Source organism: Amphiura filiformis, unplaced genomic scaffold (genome assembly GCF_039555335.1).
Source record: "Amphiura filiformis unplaced genomic scaffold, Afil_fr2py scaffold_32, whole genome shotgun sequence".
NCBI classification, from domain to species: Eukaryota; Metazoa; Echinodermata; class Ophiuroidea; order Amphilepidida; family Amphiuridae; genus Amphiura; species Amphiura filiformis.
The window spans coordinates 925,461-943,077 of record NW_027305496.1 but is presented as its reverse complement, the minus strand read 5'-3'; the positions used below and the strand labels follow the sequence as shown (position 1 = coordinate 943,077).

The 17,617-nt window shown below is 36.7% G+C and overlaps 2 protein-coding genes across 2 annotated transcripts; both read right to left on the bottom strand.

Moving 5' to 3' along the window:
• Positions 1 to 976: 976 nt before the first annotated feature.
• Positions 977 to 5,765, bottom strand: LOC140143930 (cytochrome P450 2U1-like). The gene is made up of 7 exons (XM_072165771.1): positions 5,603 to 5,765; positions 4,443 to 4,720; positions 3,809 to 3,997; positions 2,750 to 2,902; positions 2,246 to 2,429; positions 1,596 to 1,739; positions 977 to 1,155 (listed from the first exon to the last, which is right to left on the bottom strand). The coding sequence occupies exons 1-7, from the start codon at positions 5,763 to 5,765 to the stop codon at positions 977 to 979; spliced, it is 1,290 nt and encodes a 429-aa protein (XP_072021872.1).
• Positions 5,766 to 10,132: 4,367 nt separating this feature from the next.
• On the bottom strand, positions 10,133 to 16,977 carry LOC140143928 (cytochrome P450 2J2-like). Its single transcript, XM_072165770.1, has 7 exons — positions 16,611 to 16,977; positions 15,336 to 15,613; positions 13,344 to 13,532; positions 12,893 to 13,048; positions 12,333 to 12,516; positions 10,783 to 10,926; positions 10,133 to 10,311 (listed from the first exon to the last, which is right to left on the bottom strand). Exons 1-7 carry the CDS (start codon positions 16,975 to 16,977, stop codon positions 10,133 to 10,135), a joined length of 1,497 nt encoding a protein of 498 aa, XP_072021871.1.
• Between the last annotated feature and the right edge of the window lie 640 nt (positions 16,978 to 17,617).

The window sequence follows — 17,617 nt, the reverse complement described above, 5'->3', positions numbered from 1 at the left end:
CTCTATTCACGTGGTTTAAAATTTTGTCCCGCTTTGGCTGGAATTGACCATATATACGATTGTCTCAATAATGATGTTTCTCTTCTACATATGCCCTCGCCAACATTGGACATTAATAAAGTTTTTACTGCCTCGGATATATTATTTGTGAATTTCAAGGATAACTGCATTACCATTTGTTTCTATTCATTTTTTTATACAACAGCAAAATGAAAATCATGGATTTTACTGCAGAAACCTATGGTGGGCTTTACCAACCTCAGCTCATTCTTGATGGTAAGTCCTACCCCAGGGTAAGATGCTGAGGTAAAATGTTAGCACTAAAATGATGGATCAACGCAAATTTATGACAACTTCCGCTAGTTTGCGAGCAAAAAAAAAAAATATCCGCGCTGTTGATAAATAATAATGCATACGTCATATACCGGTATTCACTAGTTTTCAGAAAAGTGATCAAAAATGCCTGCTCGGCCTAAGTCTCTTCTTTGCAATTTGATTTTTTTTACTTTAAATCAAATATAAATTGACCAACAGACAGTGGCCTGGGCAAAAAATGACCCTCTTTACACACGTCAGTATAGTCTGAGAGTGGGTTTTCAGTCCATCGAGGCAAGCATTTACCTTGATTATGGTTAATTTAACATTCATTGGGGATGACAATGAATTCAGTTTTTTTATTTAACGTAATTTACAAATCTATGGCCATTCCATAGTTTTATGAGCGAAGAAACGTCCGTGGTATCGTGTAACTATGCATTATATAAATTATTAGAATGCCAACTGATATTTTTGTTTATAAGAAAAAACAAATATCTGCTCTGCCAAAGGAATTTTTCTTTGCAACTGTGCATGTATTTCTAACAAACTGATTGCAGTCCATGATCTCTCACAAGCCACTGTTTGTGATCCGCTTCTTAATATAAACGTAAGCCAGGTAAATTGTCAACAAAGAAAGCATCTCCATACTCTATGCAATTCATCTGGTAACGGCGCATATTCTGAATCGTCCCGGTGACAAAGTAATGCCATGTTCTCCCGCAAGGTTCGGTTTTGGGTCCTCTTTTGGAATTTTGAACGTAAACCGTTGGAGTAAATTTGTCATGAAGAGAAACAATTCCATCCGGGCAAGTTGTTCACCGATGCAAATTCGACGACCTAAAATGAAAAGAAAGTAAAACACGTAGTCTTTTTAAAACAATCCCATATGGTTTTGTTTGTAGTTCCATCATCTGTATCAGTTCGTTAAAGGCTTATTCAGTGATCACAGGGAAAATATTAAAATTGTCATTAAAACTATCATTTTGATATTTTGAAATGAACAATTGTTCAAAAAAAGCAAGTTTCTCTATCTATTTTAGTAGAGAAATTACAGACACATGTAAAATGTATTTTTTTATTTAATACATGGCTTCCATATTAACCTCTTGCATGCTATGTTACCACATACATCTATGACAGTAACAAAGGTGTCAAAACCTGAATTTTGATGATTTTTACAATCATTCAGATAAGCAAATCACTGAAAAGGCTTTTAAAACAGCCTTAATTTGTCACTCATTTAACACTTTACATTAGATTAAATAAGTTGTATTTACCTGCTCCAAACGGTACAAATGCCTCACGTGTCTCAGTCCTTTTCCCATCTGCTGATAGGAACCGTTCTGGTATAAATTCCTCAGGATCTTTCCAGTGTTCTGGACTGTGGAGAACCGCATATAGATTGGCCCAAACCTGCGTTCCTAAAGAAAGTATGTATGTAGTATTTCAAAACATAATATTCTCGTTTATTTCCATTGAAAGCCATAATGTGTAATTTGCCCAAAGGCGGCGACCTCGTGTTTTTTTTTTTTTTTGTTTGTTTTTTCTTCAAATTTCTACTTTTTACATAATTGTAATGCCCAGTGGTGTACCTAAACACTACGAAACACTACGCCGGAAGTGCTGTAATTACTGCAAAATCCGGATATCTCTATTCGTTGAGCGTCTATATAAACGTCCAAGCTGCTTGGTGATCCACGCAATAATACAAGTAATACGATCGGCGAGCTAATACACGCATTGTAGACGCCGGAATGAAATAGCAATTTAATTTTCTTCGCTTTACCTCATGTGTTTGGCTCGATATTAACACGGGCAGTGTGATCAGTGAAAGCTAACATTTAAATATGAATATATTTTTATGCAAACCCACGCATTGCTTTAAGCAGATAATCGCAGCAGTGTAGTGAATGAAACATGTTCTCACCTTTTGTTATCGTATAACCACGAAGCTCTGTATCAACACTAGCAGCTCTCGGTGGTATGAAGCAAGCAACTGGTCTAAAGCGTTGTATCTCCATTAGAGTAGCGTCAACGTAAGGCAAGTGTAAGCGATCTGGTAATGTAGGAGGACGCTCTCTTCCGATGACGTCATCGATTTCTTGTTGCACCTGTAATATAATCGAAAGTGATAAAATGAAAATGGGAAAAAATCAGAACTTTTTTATCAAGGAAACTGTTTCCAAATTAGTGCACTTGTCCGTTTTCGGGCAATTTCTTAATATAGGTTAGAAATAAAAGTTTGGACCAGATATTATACGGCATTGATATAGAATAAGAGAAATAAATAAATTAAAAAATAATATTAAGAAAAATAAATATAAGAGACTATAAAACGAACATTATATTGACTGCAGTGGGTCAAGCTTTCGTGACGGATCTAGTCAAGCACTACATTTATAAGATATTAAGCAAGCATATATCATCCTACATTTTCTTGCACCTGTGGATACTGTGTGAGTAGCAGTATTCCCCATAAGATAGTGTTCGATGTTGTGTCTGTTCCAGCTGCAAACAGATCAAAGATACCCCTCCATATCAGAGACTGCGGAATATTTTCTTCGGCACCGCCTTCTTCGTTTTCCTATAGTATTATTGAAAAGATTTGTAACTGGCACATTTTACTTAAATATGATTCAAATGGATTGGATATTGTTATTCCCTTATAAACAACTACTCTTTAAAGTAATTTTTTTTTTAATATCGGCTGAAGAGGTGTTTGTCTATTCCTGTTCACCAATTTTCTATTATTTTCTAATACCGAATGTTACTGTTTTGAAGAAACATGAAACCTGTTTGTGTATTTCAGAACTTGCGAAATTATTTTGTTAAATATACGCACATGAAATTATTTTAATAAATGAGGAGCTTTGTCTCAAATCCTTTACATCCACTTGCCTATTTTTGAGAACACATGAAAAAAAGCATCAAAAAAGATCACTGATATATGGGGGTTTGCAACAAAAGCAGTTTTGGCGCGATGCTTCGGTAGGATGAGCACACACACACACACACACCTGTGTGTGTTTGTCGCCAACCGAGGACATTGTGTTTTGCTATCTAACCGAGGACGTGTGTATGATGTTTTCATCGCCTAACTGTGGACTAAAATGGCGGATTTGTTTTGTGTATAATACGAAACAGAATTTTAGCCATCACCTGCGGACGGTAGTTTTTACACGTGTGGTCCTCGGTTTCAGGCAAATAGCGTTATAAAGCATTTAGCATGCATTTGAGGTCTTTTGCAGCAGTTTGAGATTGCGGACTGTCCTCGGTTGGAAGTAAGTCCGCAGTTTAGGGTGAAAAATCTTGTGTGTGTCCTCGTTTGCCCGCAAACACGTACACACACCCCCACCCCAACACCCCACACACCCCTACTAATATGCTTTGATAAATACCCCCCCCCACACACACACACACACCCCTCCACCACCCCCACACCCAAACACACCCCACCCCAGACTAACAACATTATAGCGTCAACTCTTACCTGGAGATGAACATCAATGATATCGCGGATGTCATTGGTATCAAAAGAGTCTTTGTGCTGTTCGACTAATCCTCGTAAAAATGTTCTGCACTCGTCATTTTGGTTCTTCAGAGATTTGTAAAGTGGTGTAAACCATAGTCTAGGGAAAGCTCCCACAAGGCTTGGTCCAGAAAGTTGCTCCATAAATACCTGTTTGTGTTTAAAAGTGCATGATAAATTAATGACGATTAAAAAAAACATTGAAATGTGATATTTAATTGGGCATTATAGACGCATCATTCGAATTCTTCTTTTTTTTTGGGGGGGGGGTTGAGGTCGGGGAAATATAGGGTATTATGAATTGGTTCTGGGGTTTTTTCACACAGTTTTATTATACACGAGAGTGGGGGCAAGTTTTATGATCTCACGACTTCGCTGTTCAAATTCCTAGATCTAATATTTTTGGTCCTTCAGCCCGCACTTCTCAAGTTCACATTTCTTGAATTATGGAGCTGGCCTGTTGAAAACGTAGTTAACAGCTATCAAGGAGCCAACCCGTCATCGTAATGACAACATAGGTTAATGCCATGATATGCCTTGACACACATCAAAATGATAATAATAATAATAATAATATCAAGCAGCTATTAAGTACCTTTATATAATCAAGAAGTCTTCTAAACTCTGGATCATCATAATCGTATCTGCTCCCAAAACTTATGCTGCATATCACATTGGCCACTGCGTTTTGAACAGTTGGTTGAGGATTAAAGGGACGACCATTTTCGTCTTGAAAACTTCTCGCGAGACAACGTGCTTCCTCGTTGATCTTGTTTTCAAGGCTTCGCTTACCCATTCCAAAATTACGGAGAGCTCGAAGGGTCATACGTCGGTGCAATTTCCAGCCTTTGCCATTTTCGAAAATTAGACTTCCTGTTAATTCGAAAAGAAATATTTTTAATTAAAAAATTGTTTTTAAAACCAAATTGTTGAAGGCATAATCCCGACAATCCGAGTATTTTATTGAACTAATATTAAGCTCGTTAGTTGAATGAACGTGTTTATGTGCTGTGTGTTGTAAAACATAGCACTGATTGGCATTAAGGTGGTAACATTGTCGGTGATAATGATAGCAATGATGCTGACGACGGATGATAAATGATAGCAAGGATTATAATAATGCGTTTGCGCCCCGAAATTTACATCAGAGGGGAGGGGAACGCCGGGAGGGGGCACGTAATGTGCATTTGAAGAGCTCTGACTGAAATTAGTTATTGACATGGCAAAATACGCATTTGGAGGTTGTTTGATCATCATACCACATTCCCTTCCGGATATGTTCTTTAACTATTATAACCAAAATGGACTGTTTTGGGGTCACTTTGTTTGAAAAAAAAAATTGTAATTAACAAAAGTTGTAGTTTCTGAAATGCTTTAATTAAAGATTCACAATTAAAAAAGGAAATGAGATATTTTGATTTTCTTTTTGATTTTAGTCATTTTAGTCCGTTAGTCAAGTTAGATAATGTAGTACAAACAAATGGGCTCAAATTAATTGCAAAGGTGATTTCCAGGAAAGGGGTAAACTTTTTTGTTGCAAAAGCCCTTACATCCAATCCACAAAGGGCGCAATATTAAATAAATAATAAAATAAATAGGAAGACTTGAAAATTGTACCAAACCTATTCTTTTAGATTTTATTCATCAACACTTTATGCAGACCCAAATTGAATCAAATCGAACAAGTAATACTTGGACGATTAAAAAAGCTGTATGTAAAGTGGATGTAAGGGCGTATGCAACTCGCTCTCCTACCTTTGACACCGTTTACATACTCGTTCAACGGATGATTAAATCTATCTGCAAAACTGTCTGCCTTGTCCAAAAAAGCCTCTCGGATTGCCGTAAGATCTGTTAATAATACCGCTTTCATCCCGGATAAATTAATGCTCATTATGCCACCAAACTCATCTGACATTTTTGCCGTCACAACATGCATTTGAGAGCCTCCAAGTTTATGTACGTTGCCGATAAGGGGTAAACAAGATGGTCCAGGCGGCAATTTTACTTGTTTTCCGCCAGTGAATAAGCGGTACAAAATTAAGAATACTACGCCGAATATAAGGCATGATTGAAGCGACATGTGCTCGAAGAACAATGCAGATAAATTTGACGAATTCATTTTCAAATGTTCGCCCAAAACTTAATGTTGATCCAGTGCCACACAACGTTGTACTTCGGACCTTTGGATTTGTAGAATATAAGCAAACAAATGCTATAAGCAAGGCTTGGTTTATGGTCAACATATAGCGGAAATAATTCAGCAACCTTTGAGCTGTGCTACAATGGCCACAGGTACCTTCGGACCTCATCCAGCCTTTACATTATCTACTGAGCAAAAATTTCGCGTTCGACTCTACGCCTGAGTATACGTTTCTTATCGTTTGGAGTAAAAAGGCATTAATTGTTATGTGCCCCAAAAATATTCCACAATATTCTTTAAAAGTTATGTATTTTGTCATCAAACATTAATTTATTTACTACATACTTGACATTTAATATGGAATACTTTTTCGCAAAATTCCAAGACTGGTCTGGTAGAGGTCTGCATAAACTGGGCGGGCTAAATATTAATTGGGGTGTGTCGGGAGATGGTGTAAAATAATTGTTTGACAGAAAATGTGCTTTCCATTAGTTTACATTATGGTGCTCATAATGTAGTATATTAGCCTAAAATGGTGGATTTTATTCAATTTTATTGAATCTAAATACCAATAAATAAATAATTCGTCAGAACTCAAATGCACCTGTGATCTACCAGTTTTGAAAGATGGAGGAGCTTCAAAAAATATGGCCCTATAAAGTGGTATGCACCTCTTAAAAGCTGTACGTACTCAGAAAGTTTGAATGGCCCCCTGGGACCAAATGCTATAAACAATCCGTTTGCAATAAAATTCTAACTTTTTCACACCACTTGGTGTTACAGTATTGCTCTATGGCTGTCAATACGGGGCGATACCTACTGACATGGAAAATAGGAGGATAGTGCTGAACATCAAGCGCACTGGCCATGTTAGGAATGAAAGGATCTATACCATCACCAAAACTGTACCTCTTATTAACTCTGTCAAATTACGACAACTACGATTCCATGGCCATATCCTGTGGATGCATGAAGATGAACCATGCATGTAGAGATATGCTCTCTACACCCAATGACATGATCTAGCTTTATTTAGATTGTCTGCATGTATCTCAGATATGAAGAAGTGGATGACAATCAATAAACTCAAGTTGAATGATCAAAAAGCTGAATTCTTTGCTGCTGCATCAACTCCATTTCCAATGTTGAGCAGCTCAGTCATCATCGAGCCCTCCAATTCCACCCGGAATCTGGGAATCATATTTCATCCCACCATGTCTATGCGTGACCACATTACCACCCTCACAAAGTCTGTCAATTTCCATCTTCGTAATCTTTACCGCATCCGTAAATTCATTGACCAGGATACATGTCAGCATGCTGTTCGCTCTCTCATACTGTCCCGACTTGATTATGGCAATGCAATCCTCTATGGTATCACTCAAGGTGAAAGAAATAGACTGCAGAAGCTGCAAAATCGTGCCGTGCGTCTGATTTTCTCTGTCCCTCGCTCAACTGGTACCTCCCACCTTCTCATTCAATTGAATACATGAATCCAAAACCCACCCAAGTCCATGGGAAGTGATTTTGAGAAAAAAACCTGTGTATCATTTTAATTCCTTCAGTTAGATTTACCTGGTCAATATGGTAAGTTGTACGTGCAAATGGGTGGGTTAAACTGTATTAGGTATGACGATTAGCATTTCAGGGACTTCGTGGGGTTCCTTTTAAATTCTGGACTTGGGTGGTTTTTTGCTTATACTAAGACAATAATGTTGGAATCAGATTACCACTAGTAAGATAATACAAAATAAAGCACACAGTTATGTATAATGTTGATAAGCATTCTGCTGTGTAATATAAACCACACACTTTCCTTGATTAAACCCATTTTTTTTTTCAAAAGTCCCTCTCCAGCAATGAATGTGTTACAAGTGGACTTTTATACATACTGGATTTCAATCAATGTGTTACAAGACTCAAATCATGGACTTGGGTTGATTATTTCATACATGCTATTTTTCACAATTTGAGTTGTTCTTTCATGCATATGACAGGCCTATGTATAGCAACACTTTCCCATGCTTAACTCAATTTGGGCAAAGTATGGACTTGGGTGGCTTTTGTATTCATATATTCAATTGCATTGGCTTCCAATCCAGGACCGAATTCTTTTTAAACTTCTGCTTTATGTTTTCAAGTGCTGTCAGGGCCGTGCCCCTAATTATCTTTGTGAGCTTCTTTCAGCCTATGCTCCCAGAAGAGAATTAAGATCTTCTTCCGATAAGACTCTTCTTAATCAGCCTAGGGAACATAGAGGATCTGGTTTAAATACCTTCTCTCTCTCTGTCCCAAGGGAATGGAACAAACTCCCTAAAGCCATCAGGGAGTCTCCATCAATTCCAGTTTTCAGAAAGAAACTGAAAACTCACCTTTTCAGTTAGCTTCTTTCTTGTTCCGCTGTGTTTCTTTATTTTCCCCATCCTTTCTCTCCTTGTTCAGCGATTTGATAAATTTTTAAGGGCGCTTTATAAATACCTTTATGTATGTGTGTATGTATGTATGTACATGGTAAAAGAAGACCTGGAAGGCAAAGAACACACAACTTGTCTTATGTGCAAAAATACTTTTACTGCCAGATGCCATTACCACTATGGCTTCAAATCGTAGTACATGGACAAACTTTGCAGTCACCTGCTTCGCATTCGCATGAAATGAATATGATTAGTAATAGTTCAGCACTTTACATGTATACTAGTAGTGTCTACTTTCTCTAGTCTCAAGTGAGAGGGAGGGGTGGTGGTGTGGGGGTCAGGGGACACATATCAAATCCATGATATAGGTACACACAAATCCTTAATCTTAAAATCAAACTACATGGTATTTCTTAAATTGGTTACTCCAAAGGCACAGACGGACAAGCAGCACAGCGAGGGTTGAGAACAAGAACACTCAAGAAATGTAATTTAGAGAAAAACAGGTTTTAATATTTTTGTGAACTAAATCTATTTAGAACTCTCAATTTTGTCCTATAACCGGATCCTTACACTTGGAAAAATAATCACAATTTCCAAACTGAACCATATTGGGGTAAATTTGTTTTTTAATAGATGCACTATCTAATCCTGCACATTATGACACCACATTGTATCCAATGTGACCTCAAGAAGTAAAGTTACAAGCAATTGAATATACCAAGGTCCAGTTTTAAAAGTGACAAACTGGCCTATACAAGGCCCAAAAAGATTCCAACAAGGCCAGCGAAGAGACAGCACACTTTCTTCAATGAAGCGTTATTTAATCAGATTTTATTTCAGTTTTTACTTCTCTGTACTTTAAACAACTTTCATTTTATTTGACAGTTCTTTTGTTTCCGTTTTCTTTTGTTCATTTTAAAGCCAAACGCATAAATTAGCCATTCACCACTCTCAAACCAGGTGTCTAGTCTGTGGTCTTTTGAATAGGCCAGTGTGTCACTTTTAAAACTGGACCTTCGTCGGATCAAATGCTTGTAACTTTACCCCAATATCGTTCAGTTTGAAAATTATTATTATTATTCCACCTGTAAGGATACTTTATTGGCGCAGTATAGTTGTGTAACTACACTAAATAATAAAATGTACTTTGAGATGAATTTATGTGAAGTGCCCGGCACTTCAACATAATATTTTTACTCAAGCGGCCATGTTAACGGTCGTTGGAATATATCATGATATATAATAGCAGTTATATTTTCTTGTAAAGCGCTCCATTCTCTGTGGGGCGCTCACTAAATGCCTATTATGTTATGTTCGGACCAGAAAGCCTCAACTCACAGAGTTGAGGCTTTCTGGCTATCTGCAATTGACTATATTGAGATGCGGCTAAGTAGAATATGCTATATCTGCAATATGACGTTTGATTGGGTTAAAGTTTTACCATGCTATACTCCTACACAGGTTGGTTGCTGGCGGGTATTTATCAGTTTTCCAGTCTGTAACACAGACTAGGATCACACAAGGTTCCCCTACCACCAACCTACGTGACCGAGAATCGCGAATGCTGAGAACCGTGAAAACCAAAAATCGTTCTGGATAAATTGAGAGTAGCAATTGAGATTTTATATGCTTAAAAATATGACAGGACATCTCCCTTAAGGCTCGGTTCTGGGTCCTCTTGTGTAAATTCTCACGTGAATCGTTTGAGTAAATATGTTAGCAAAATCATCTATTGACGGCACATATTCTGAATCGTCCCGGTGACAAAGTAATCCCATGTTTTCCCGCAAGGTTCGGTTTTGGGTCCTCTTTTGGAATTTCGAACGTAAACCGTTGGAGTAAATTTGTCATTAAGAGAAACAATTCCATCCTGGCAAGTTGCTCACCGATGCAAATTCGACGCCCTGCAAATAAAATGATATTGTCTTTAAATCTTTTAACTTAGGAGATGTGCCATTATGTATCCTTCCACTTTGTAAGGTTTTTTTATAATGATATAAATTCATTTTAATTAAGTCCAGGAAGTTTCACTTCGTATAATTTATAAAAGACATTTTTTTTTTATTTCCAGGGTTCAGAAACAGAACTTGAGCCTAACTCACATTGACCAGCTCTCACAAAAATGAGCATGAAGTTGGTTCCTTGCTTTGGTCTTGAAAAATCAATGTTTCCTATACAATGTCTTTTGTCTTCTACTTAATTGTTGGCATGATTAATGGACTTTATCTTCTATAGCACGTATGTGCCCTGGGGACTTTATCCTCATTTTGTCGGAGCATGTGATTGTTGGTTGAGGCTTTCTTTTCTGGCTCTCAACCATCGATTATTTATTCTCCACTAGTTTTCTCGTAAAACAATCTCAATAACTCATTTACCTAATCCGAACGGTATAAAAGCTTCGGGTGTTTCAGTCTTCTTCCCATCTGCTGTTAGGAACCGTTCTGGTATGAATTCTTCTGGATCTTTCCAATGCTCTGGACTGTGGAGTACCGCATACAGATTGATCCAAACGTTGGTTCCTGCAAAGGATTGTGATAATATATTATTTACAATAATATTACAACCAGCATAGACGATAAATTATATAGTCGTGTATTTTAATATAATATATAAAATCGAAGCGGAAAAAGACAACATTACGGTATACGTCTCTGATAATTAAGACACCGAGACGAATTGGCCAAAATTCAAACAAATGGTCAAATACCTTACTTCCATTGACCGCACTGCTTTCTGGAGAAATTACATTATGCCGCTGGTTCAACAGGGCAATATCCGTAAGCGAATAGAATCGGAACGCGCAGATCTCTCCTGGAGGTCAATTATTTATGATCTTCCAAGGTTCCTAACCCAGCAAACACAAAACGTTTTCGACATCATTCACAAAATGTTATAAAAGGTTGTCAGAAAACGTTTAAATGTCGGGTTATATAAAGGGTATATTAAGAGTATAAAACGTTTTCATAACTTTAAAAAACATTATTGATAATCTACTGCTCAGCAAATAAAAATGTTTTACAGAAAACGTTTAAATGTCGGGTTATATAAAGGGGATAAAATCGTTTTAATAACATTCCAAAAACATTCTTGAAAACTTGATACAAAACATTCTAAACAAGAGGGATTGAAAAAATATTTTGCGAAAAATGTTTGCACAAAATATTTGCAATAACGTTTTAAAAAACCTTCATGACCTTTATATAACCCGACATTTAAATGTTATTAAAAGGTTTTGAGAAAAACATTTTAAGAACATTTCTGTGTTTGCTGGGTTTAAATATTTTAACATAATGTTATTTAAGTATTGACCAAATATTTCGCAAAGATGTTTGCAAAAATAGTTTAAAAACATTTTTTGAAAACATTGAAAAAATATTGTTGTAGTGTGTTTTCATTCAAAACGTTTTAAAACGTTATCATGACCTTTATATAACCCGACATTTTAATGTTATTAAAACGTTTTTACCTAAACCAAAAGAAAAGCCAAAATATAACTTATTTAAAACGTTTTTGCGTTTGCTGGGAAGCTATGTAGCCCCAACCTTCTGAAGACCTGGGCTAAAAGATCCCAAACCAAATGCAGCTTCTGTGCTAGTCAAGAAACTCCCATACATGTTCTTAATTCCTGCACTGTTTCCCTCAACCAAGGCAGATTTACCTGGCGCCTGCCTGGTTGTACCACCACCATTATTTTTGTCAACTCCGTCCCGATATTGTTTCAATCAACATTGAAAAGAACTATGTCCACTTGGTTGAGTTGACAGTTCCGCTTGAGCAAAATATTAATAAGGCTCATGAGCGGTAAACTCAAAAATAGACCGACCTCATAACAGACATTTCCGAGAATGGCTTCACTTGCAATCTTGCAACCAAAAGGATTTCCAACCACCCAAGTCAATCAAAAAGGACCGCTCAATTGTGTTACCTTTTTGTATTGAATAACCCAAAAGCTCTGTATCAACACTAGCCGCTCTCGGTGGAACAAAACAAGCAACTGGTCTAAAGCGTTGTATCTCCATTAAAGTAGCGTCAACGTAAGGCAAGTGTAAGCGATCTGGTAATGTAGGGGGACGTTCTCTTCCAATGACGTCGTCGATCTCTTGTTGCACCTATAAAATAATCGAAAGCTTGACGATTTATGATGATTTATTCTGGTATAAAAAGTAATAAATGGAAAAATCAGTCATTTATTTCAAGCAAGGGTAACGTTACTTTTGGTTTGTCAGTTACTTCCAAATTGCTTCCTGACATATGTGATCTGCTATCACGAAATCAACATAAAGTCGGTAGTGTCGAATCTGGATACTGCGTTGGTGTTCATTGTTTCGCACATTTGTGAATGGGGCATGCGCCATTCCCGAAGGGCATACTACTGGCTTGTATAGGTGCGCGGCAAACAAATAGCATTATCTCAGTCAGTGCGACTTTATACTCATTTCGTTGTAGTAGGTCACATTTTGGCTTTCAATCAGAGTATCTTTTTACCTTTTCTTGCACACGTGGATACTGTGTGAGTAGCAGTATTCCCCATAACATAGTGTTTGATGTTGTGTCTGTTCCAGCAGCAAACAGATCAAATAAGCCCCTCCATATCAGAGACTGCGGAAGCTTTTCATCAGATCCACCTTCTTCATCATTGCCCTATATTGTAATGGAGAGTATCATATATTTTTTATTCAGGTGTAATGGTATTCTCTATTATATAGTGGCTGCTGTTACTCGGTAATATTTACAAGCGATTCATAACACACATAACCTGGGATTAGGTCCGGGTTTTAAATGAAAAAAGAAATTTTTGTGTATTTCACAATAAGCGTTGCCTTCCAATTGTTTAGATATTTGATCGTTAGGGAGTTACAGATGTTCTACCTAGTAGAGATATTGTTGAACACAATAAGTATTGTTAAAATCTGTAAAATCGGCATTTCACTCTTACCTGAAGATGAACATCAATGATATCCCGGATATCATTTGAATCAAATGTAGCCTTGTGCTGTTCGACGACCCCACGAAGAAATGATATGCACTTGACGCTTTGTTTCCTCAGAGATTTGTAAAATGGTGTAAACCATAGTTTAGGGAAAACTGACAGAAGGCTCGGACCAGAACGCTCCGACATGAACACCTAAATCATTGGGTTATAATAACCGAGTAAAATCATCATTGGGTTATCATTACGTTTTGTTACCTGGAGAGATTTGATCATGTCTCACCTCTTTTTTTTTTCCAACCCAATCGATGGCATTAACTCTATGTAGTGAAGGATCGACATTTAACCACAAATTGCCTCAGGCAAAACTCACTTCCTGGGAACTAAATACCAAACAAGGTCATTTTTATGTAACTCATTGACCCATTTGTGTTATATACTGCCTCTAGTTATAATGACACTCCTTGTGATCTGGTCAACTCATTGACATAATTATACATGTACGAACCTCAGGAGGGAATTCAATTTTTGATCAATTGACAATTCTCTCCAGGTAGTGAACAGTAATGATAACCGATGTGGACATGTTTAGATCTTGGTGCAGTGTAAGTGTCGACGACACAAACAGTTTCTTATCTGATTCAAATAAAAATATACGTTTTCAGTTTCATGGAAATAAAGCTTGATTAACCCAAATTTGGAATTGTGTAAAATAAAATAATGAAAAAAAATGACTGGCCACCTCATCAACTACTAGTAAGTATGGTCATCGCTCATTTGTATTGCCACTGAACTTTGAAACAATTTACCATTATATGAGAATAACTTTCAGAGTGGTAATCATTTTAAAACATCTATAAAACAACAATTTTTGTTGTTATAATCGTACATGCGATTTTCACCGGATGTTTCGCTAAAGTTTGAAGTTATTATCACGTACAATATCAAACTGCCTCTGTATTACCGTGTAGGACTTAACAAGCGTCTTATTTAGCGTATTGTGGCCCTTAAAGAAAATGATTAGAGGGAGGTCTGATTTGTTGCACTTTTAAAAACAACAATAAACAATAGGTACTAAGTACCTTAACACCAAGGAATCTCAAAGCGTTGTATAGTTAAAATCATAGTTGATTACTTGTATTAAACACTTAAGCATGAGATACGGACATTTCAAGGTTTTCCATATACGACATAATTAAATTAATTAATTTATTACTAATTGAGCAACTTTGAGGCATGGCTTTTGGTGAGCAGGACACACACTAGTACAGCCAATATCCTGAAAATACCATTTTAATTCCTTAATCTACATGAAACTACCTGCAATGACATGAAAGATCCCTACACTGGATAACAACTGACTGCTATCAGGAAAAAACATGACAATATTAAGGAAAAACCCTGATAATTTATTTCAGAACCCTTGTGGAATGTCCTGACAGAGGATTTGTGGATATAGCAATTATTTGTGGTTAACTGAAATGCAAACATCATTTACTTGATGAAAAGGAGAAAAAGTTGATCCTATTAAGCCATTATAAAAGAGACATATTTGGTAACCATTCATGCTTAAGATAGAATTCACTTAATTGAAGCTTGTCCTTGGATTAAAGTAAACTCAATTACCACTAATACCATGTGACAATACAACTTTTCACAACTCTGTGTAATCCTCTTTAATAGCTACCCATCTTGTAAACAGTTATAAGTCGGTTTCAGGATATTCCAGGAATGGCTTCCAAATGTTTGGCATTGCATATTTGAAAAGTCAAACTTATAATCCTGTTACAGGAATTTCCATGATATTCCATGACTATTTATTATGATCCATGACCGTTCAGGTAAAAACATGAATAAAAATGGTATTTTCAGGATATTGGCTGTACTAGTGACAACATTATTAACAAACTAATGTTCCCATTTTCTCAAAATGACGAATATGCCAATATGTGATGCGGCCGGCGAATTTTTATTAAATTATCAAAGATCTTTATATACCTTTATATAATCAAGAAGGCTTCGAAACTCTGGATCATCATAATCGTATCTGCTCCCTAAACTTATGCTGCATATCACATTAGCCACTGCGTTTTGAACAGTTGGTTGAGGATTAAAGGGATGGCCATTTTCGTCTTCAAAACTTCTCGCGAGACAACGTGCTTCCTCGTTGATCTTGTTTTCAAGGCTTCGCTTACCCATCCCAAAATTACGGAGAGCTCTAAGGGTCGCACGTCGGTGAGATTTCCAGCCGTTGCCATTTTCGTAAATAAGACTTCCTGTTAAAAATAAATATGAAATGAAAAGTATAGCTTTTAAAACATTTTAATGATTATTTGCTAACCCATTTGCCAGTTTTGTAATCGTGCGCGTGTCAGAATATATATATATATTTATAAAGCAAGAGATCCCGGAATAAAAACAAAACAAAAAAGAATTACTTCGCAAAAACGACTACGAAGAAGATAAAGTGAATACGTACTTATATATAAAGTAAAAGGTAGTTGCCTTTGATGGTGGTTTATTTCCGAAACAATCATATATATTTCGAGCTGAATTGCAATTGCCCAAAAGCAAATTGTTATTTTTATTGTATAAGACTATGATTCACGACTATCCATGATTATAGCGTAATTACCTTTATCGGAAGGGTTCATTGGTCCAGTTATTAATGTAAATTTCAACTTTGATCTTCAGCTATATGGATATTGTTGACAATAAAGCAAATAATTACAATGCTCTATAAAGAATTACCGAAAGTACGATATACTAAAATGAGTACAGTACATGTAGAAGCTATATATATTATTGAATTGAAACAAATTAATCTTCCTTATCTAAATGTTATCTGACACATGGGAAATCTGTCAATCAGAAACATTGTGGTAGACGTGCACGCACCTCTCTGTGATCGGCTTGACGGACAATATTAATTCTGTGAAAAGTTTGAACTTTGAGGTCAAAACATGTTAGTAACATTTAAATGTCGGATTATTATAAAAGTTACGACACTGTGTTGTACAACATTTCATAACAATGGTTTCAAATGTTAAGGGTTTACAAACCTTTTTTACACAATATTTTGTCAACACTTTGTCAACAAGTTTAAAATTGTATTACATTAGAATGTTTTGCATCAAGTTATCAAAAACGATATTATAACAGTTTTCTGACAAACATTTTGTGTTTTTGAGGTACTTTTGATTTTATTTCAGAAAACTAAACAAATGTCATACTTTCAAAGAGAATATTAAATCGACAATGAGCCACTCTTACCTTTGGTACCCCATATGTATTCACCCAACCGGATACGAAATCTATCGGAAAATCTATCGGTTTTGTCCAAAAAAGCCTCTCGTATTATCTGAAGATCGGTCAGTAATACCGCTTTCATTCCCGCCAAATTAATGTGCATTATGCCGCCAAACTTTTCGGACATATTTGCTGTCACAATATGCATTTGTCTCCCTCCAAGTCTATGGACGTTGCCTATAAGAGGTAAGCAAGTCGGTCCAGGCGGTAATTTCACTGGTTTTTCGCGAGTGAATACTTGGTATATTACTAGAAATGATACTCCGAATATAAGGCACGATTGGAGTGAGAAGTAGTCAAAGAATAATGCAGATACATTTGGTGAAGCCATTTTCAAGGTCGACCAGAACTCAACTACATAGATTTGCCTTGATCCCTTCACAAGTTTGGTACCAATCGGTATCGGTACTACCACATATAGAACAATAAGAAGGACAGCGAACCCGGTTAAGAGGGCGACACTAAATTCACGGTTGTTCTATTATAAACACAAACCTATGACACATCCAGCTGGTTTGTAAACTAGGAAATGAGGCCAGCATGAATAATTCATATTCGATCTCTTGATCATGTTAACTTAGGTTGCCAAATAACAACACCGTTACAGTTTGTCCACTCTGAAGTACAAAGTGACAACGCGCCCGTACACAGCGCGTAAACAGTGCGCAGTGCTGCGTCTCTGCTGCAGGTATGCGTGTTGAAGTCGACACAATGTGTGCACCGCGTGTACTTTGTACTTCAGACTACATGTAGACAGACTGTAATTTTGCGAACTTTGCCTGTTCAAGACATGAGAGCAGACCGATAATGGTGGACTAGTATTTCCCATCAGGCACCAGTGATTTGTTGTTGTTTTTTTGTTTTTTTGAATAAAATCTACTAATTTGATAATTTCACCTCTCGCAATAGTAGAAACACTCACCTCTATTATATATGGATAGCTGGGGGGGCGAAAAAGTGAAACCACTGGC

Bases quoted from the DNA above. Each gene is read 5' to 3' on its own strand.
- LOC140143930 (XM_072165771.1), bottom strand. From the start codon at position 5,765: ATGTCAGATGAGTTTGGTGGCATAATGAGCATTAATTTATCCGGGATG. The intron at 4,721-5,602 runs GTAGGAGAGCGA...TCGAATTAACAG, and splicing joins GTATGTAAACGGTGTCAAAG to GAAGTCTAATTTTCGAAAAT. The intron at 1,740-2,245 runs GTGAGAACATGT...TACTTTCTTTAG, and splicing joins TGGTTATACGATAACAAAAG to GAACGCAGGTTTGGGCCAAT.
- LOC140143928 (XM_072165770.1), bottom strand. From the start codon at position 16,977: ATGGCTTCACCAAATGTATCTGCATTATTCTTTGACTACTTCTCACTC. The intron at 15,614-16,610 runs GTAAGAGTGGCT...TATTTTTAACAG, and splicing joins ATACATATGGGGTACCAAAG to GAAGTCTTATTTACGAAAAT. The intron at 12,517-12,892 runs GTAAAAAGATAC...ATTATTTTATAG, and splicing joins ATCCACGTGTGCAAGAAAAG to GTGCAACAAGAGATCGACGA.